The sequence below is a fragment of the Ictalurus punctatus genome, chromosome 27 (genome assembly GCF_001660625.3).
Source record: "Ictalurus punctatus breed USDA103 chromosome 27, Coco_2.0, whole genome shotgun sequence".
NCBI lineage: Eukaryota > Metazoa > Chordata > Actinopteri > Siluriformes > Ictaluridae > Ictalurus > Ictalurus punctatus.
Genome location: NC_030442.2, coordinates 19,090,001 through 19,095,000, shown reverse-complemented (window position 1 = coordinate 19,095,000; position 5,000 = coordinate 19,090,001). Strand labels below are relative to the sequence as shown.

The 5,000-nt window shown below is 41.0% G+C and overlaps 2 protein-coding genes across 3 annotated transcripts in view; both read left to right on the top strand.

The window, feature by feature from the left end:
- The window catches only part of dync1li2 (dynein, cytoplasmic 1, light intermediate chain 2), a 12,720-nt gene extending 12,159 nt beyond the window's left edge, over positions 1-561 (top strand). For both annotated transcript variants that reach the window (XM_017458483.3, XM_017458482.3), the window contains exon 13: positions 1-561. This exon is cut by the window's left edge. The gene's annotated coding sequence lies outside the window, so the exon portion shown is untranslated.
- A 2,819-nt stretch (positions 562-3,380) lies between these two features.
- The window catches only part of cmtm4 (CKLF-like MARVEL transmembrane domain containing 4), a 14,742-nt gene continuing 13,122 nt past the window's right edge, over positions 3,381-5,000 (top strand). Inside the window, exons 1-2 of the mRNA XM_017458491.3 lie at positions 3,381-3,778; positions 4,271-4,502. Coding sequence (XP_017313980.1) covers positions 4,317-4,502 — 186 coding nt within the window. The 5' untranslated portion in view covers positions 3,381-3,778; positions 4,271-4,316. The remainder of the gene's footprint in view (positions 3,779-4,270; positions 4,503-5,000) is intronic.

Below are 5,000 nucleotides of genomic sequence, written 5' to 3'. Positions count from 1 at the left end.
GCTGTATTAAAAGAAAAGCATCAAGATGGCGATTTGTAAGATTTTTGTTCTTTCCTGCGCAGTTGTAAGCACACAGTCTGAACTAATTCACATTTTTAGTTGTTAAAGCTCTTCTAATAAAAGTGCATTAATAATAAACTCCAGTGAAACTGCGGCTGTGTCAGTAAATAAACTCGTATCCACGTTGCTGCCTCACAGTTGATCACAGTTGATATTATTGGAGAAAGATGAGAGTTTTGGGATTCCGTCAGGTTTGAGTGTGTTGAATATGATTCGATTTTGAATGTGATTTTCTCGTGTAACTGATGATCGACTCTCCGCTCCGCTTTACTGCTCGCTTTACTCACGTTTATCTGAAACTCTTCATGTTTATGGACAAGCGGAATACTGTAAGTCAGACGTAATGAAGTCTTCGATTGTGTTTTATCAGAATTCAGGATGTGCAGCAGGGTCAGGCTTGAATTTTTTTCTAAGGTTTTTTTTTTGTTTTTTTAAGAACAATGAGCTTTGTATGTAAATTGCTCTCAATGAATAAACATGTCACGTGTGTAAGACACGTCAGATAGAGCAGGATTTTTTATTCTCGGAGTACAATAAGCTGTATAATGTGTAACTGAAGCACTTCCCCTCATCAGCAGCAAACAGAATGAGTCCAGTTCCTGTAGTAACGGGTTTTCACACTTTCTCTCTGTGTATCATGTCGGTGTGACTGTACGCCTTTTTCCTGATGCAGTATAACGGTTCTGCAGAGTCGCTCGCTTTTCTGCCAATAAAGCAAACGGAAGCAGCTTCAATAAAACATCCAGACTCCACTCCCCCTCGTTCTGCTCTTTATTCTGTGTGTGAGATGTTTTTGAGATTTCTTTCAAATCTACTCAAATGTTCTGGTCTCACAGCCTTGTAGAATTCTGATTCCAATTATCTAATGGAAGGAGTCTCCAGTGTCAAATGACTTTGCTATAGCTGTTATAACGGAAGTGAGCGCAGGAACTAACTTGTACCACAGATGTTCCTCATCACAGCTTGCTGCGTATGGAGCTGCAGAGCGGTTAGAGTGCCCATGACCCCTTTACACCACCGAAACACCCACAATTGGCACGTGAGCATCAGAACTGGACCATGGAGCAGTGGAAGAAGGTGTCCTGGTCTGATGAGTCATGTTTTCTTTTACATCATGTGGATGTTACTTTAACACATACCACCTACCTAAACACTGCTGCAGACCGAGTACACCACTTCATGGTGAAGGTGTTCACTAATATCACTGACCTCTCTCAGCAGGGTAACGCTCCCTGACACACTGCAATAACTGTCCAGGAACATTTTGAGGAACATGAGAAGAGTCCAAGGTGTTGACTCGACCTACAAATTCCCAAGATCTCAATCCGATCCAGCGTCTGTGGGATGTTCAGGACAAACAAGTCCGATCCATAGAGTCCTCACCTCACAACTTACAGCATTTAAAGGATCTGCTGCTAACGTCCCGGTGCCAGATCCCACAGCACACATTCAGAGGTCTTGTGGAGTCCATGAATCGACGGGTTGTTATCAGTGCTGTTTGTGATTATTTTGTGAGGATGTTTTGGAGTCCTTGGACGGTAAGTCCATCAGGGGGCGACACTGAGCGCATTCACCATTTCTACAGCTGCTTAATAGTTTATTGATTGAATAAACCTTTATCACCGGTTTACAATATGATCACTTGTACATCCTTTAAAGTTCACTGTTACTGATTAAAACCAATTACACACATTTTACACTAACGTTTAGTGAAATTTTTCTTGTGCATGATTAAAAAGCAAAGCTTGAGTTTATGTAAAAGCATTTTATTAGCTACCCATCAGTTACAGTAAGTTCGATGCATATTACTTTTATAATATTTTTAAATATTAATCTTTCTAATTGACCTGGTAATATTTCATACTGGACTCCGCCATGCAATACTACACGGTTAAAACCCGCACTGGTGTTTTTATGTATAAAATATAAATATGAAATTTGGTCTGCTTATTAATTATTTATTTATTTTCACAGTAAATTGGAATGATTAAGAATTTGCTTGTATTTCCCCACCTGTTGGTCACTTTGGATAAAAGCGTCTGCTAAATGATTAAATGTGAATGTAAGAATTGAAGACGCTGCTGTGAGGGATTCTGAACCCCAATCTGGCAACCTGATTGTGTTTACATTAGCAACAGGCGAGCCACCATTTTCTACAACAAAGCGCGTCTCGGAGCTGCGAGTATGACGTCATGATACCGGGACCAATCAAATTATGGATTCCTTCCTTGTATGCAAATAAATTCTATTTAATTCAGCGCTTTTGACAGTGGACATTGACCCAAAGCAGCAATAAGTTATAATAAGTTATTACATGCGGACGCAACGATATCTATGGAAACGATTAAACTGGCTCCAGTAAATCTCCCTGACCAATCATGGTGCGCGGGTGGCCCGATGTCCCCCGGGTCCACAAGCTCGCAAAGTTTCTTCCTCCCTGAGTTACTTCCTGTGGAGGTAATGAACATAAACAGGAGCTGAACTAAAACTTTTTCAGGATTAAATAAATATAAACGACTATAAAATCAAATAAACTGAGGTACATTTTCCCTTCTAACTTTTAATCATATTTTTTGTCATGGAAAAGCACAATGTCTAATACAAAAAGTCTCCAAGTAAAAATAAGAATAGGCTATATTATTTACACTCATTGTGGAATAAATTTAAAATGAACTTGATGATTAAATTATTTATTAAGCAGAGAAGTGCTGCCATTACTCCTGTCTCATTTTCAGAGCAGCTTTGCATTTAAACATTAGAAAGGTAAATATAAGAAATAAGGTTAAATTAGCCTGCACAAACATCTGCATAAACAAACAAACAAACAAACAAACAAAGTAGTCAGTTATAACATCTGTAATTAACTGTTACCACAACTATTATATAAAACATACAACTGAGTGAACATGAACTGAAAAAGAGAATAATAATAAAAAAAAATTACACCCATGTATTTGTAGTCAAACTTTCCATTTTTTTGTTTAATTTTAAACATTACAGAAATTATGTTTAAAGAAACAAAAAGAAACAATATAAATTTCAGCCTACTGTAATGAAAACATTATTTATAATAGTAATCATGCAATAACATTATTGTTAGAGAGACAATCTAATTGTTTAAACACAAAGTTTTGAATATAAAAAGTTTGACTGTGTTAGCCTTTTGTATTAAAAAAAAAAAAAAACTCTTATAAATAAATAATAAATCCGAATCCCACGAAAAGTTCAAACAAATCAGCTCAAATGGTGAAACCTGCAGTTTAACAACAATTATCTGAAACACGCAAAACCTGGCAACCTGCACCAGTGTGTTAGAGGAGGCAGGTTTTACACACACACACACACTCCGGCCTTCTGGCCTCCTTACATTCCCCGAAGCTCGGGAGGATTTACACACGGCGTGTTTTTGGATTTTGTCCGGTTTCCGGTTTTGTGAGGAGTTTTTCCGGGACTGCGGCGCGCGTGCACACTGTGCAGAGCGGAGACACAAAAACAACAACAACACCATCTCCACCGTCATCTCCACCGTCATCTCCACCAGCAGCATCAGGTTCAGCAGCTCTTCCCCAGCGCAGTGTTGGTGAGAGAGATGCCGCAGGCTTCAGTCTCCACAGTAACATGGAGATGAAATTTACAACCCAGGAGCTTTCGAGGAACTGAAAACATCTCCACCTCATTTACATCTAATTTACACACAGCTACAGCTTTACAACTCCAGGTAGAGTTTATATCTCATTCATCTACATCTGCACGTCTGTGTCTGATCTCTAACTCAGACTTAGTCCCCGCTCTCTTTCATTTACACACAGTTTATTCCTTTATCCACCTCTCCGTCTGCTCTTTATTCCACCTGTTAGATCTCCAGCTTCATCTCTCCATTACTCTCATCCACCGCTGTAACTGTATCTCCAGATAGAGCTTTTATCTCCACCGTTATTCCTGCTTCTTTATCTCCATCTCTGACTTCATACACCATCTACACCATCTTCCATCTGTTCCTCATAGACCTTCCACTTTATCTCCATCTTCTTTCTTTACCTCTCCTTATCGAGTTCCTGCTCTCCATCTACACTTTACACAGTAAAACTTCATAACACACTGACACTTTGTAACACACTTCATAACACACTGACACTTTGTAACACACTTTGTGACATACAGAGAGACTTTGCAACACGGAGATAAAGTCTTTGTTTCTCCTGTCACTCAGCCTCTGAGTCAGCGTCTCTGCACGCTGTTTAACGGTGAAAGTCAGGATGAGGAGCAGCGAGGAGGCAGAAGGCTTCGACGGCGAGGCCTCCAACACGGCGATGGTGTCGGGGGCGAGCAGTCCGTATCAGCCCACCACGGAACCCGTCCTCTCCCGCAGTGTGTTCAGGAGCATGAGCTGGAACACACACTACCTCACGTCACAGCTCGGCATCCTGAAGATCATCGAAGCGGTGAGTCCACAGTTCAGGAGAATAATTATGGTCTGGTCTGCACTTCTATAGCGCTTTTTTCAAAAAGTGGTTCCAAAGTGCTTTATACTGGTTCTCATTCACACATTCACACACACACACACTCACACACTCACACACCATGGTAGCAGAGCTGCCACGCAAGGCGCTAACTCGCCATCGGGAGCAACTTGGGGTTCAGTGTCTTTCCCAAGGACACTTCGGCATGTGGGGTCATGTGGGGTCATGTGGGGTCATGTGGAGTCATGTGGAGTCATGTGGGGTCACGTGGGGTCACGTGGGCCGGGAATCAAACCTCCAACCCTACAATTAGTGTACAACCCGCTCTACCACCTGGTCCACAGCCGCCCGACAACAACATAATTACAACGTAATAAACTTCATATTGTCTCCACTTCATTAGTCCCTCATTCTTAACGGAGCTTAAAGGAGCACTTCAGTAAAAAGTCACACATCCTGTGTGTTCCCACAGTGTGGGAG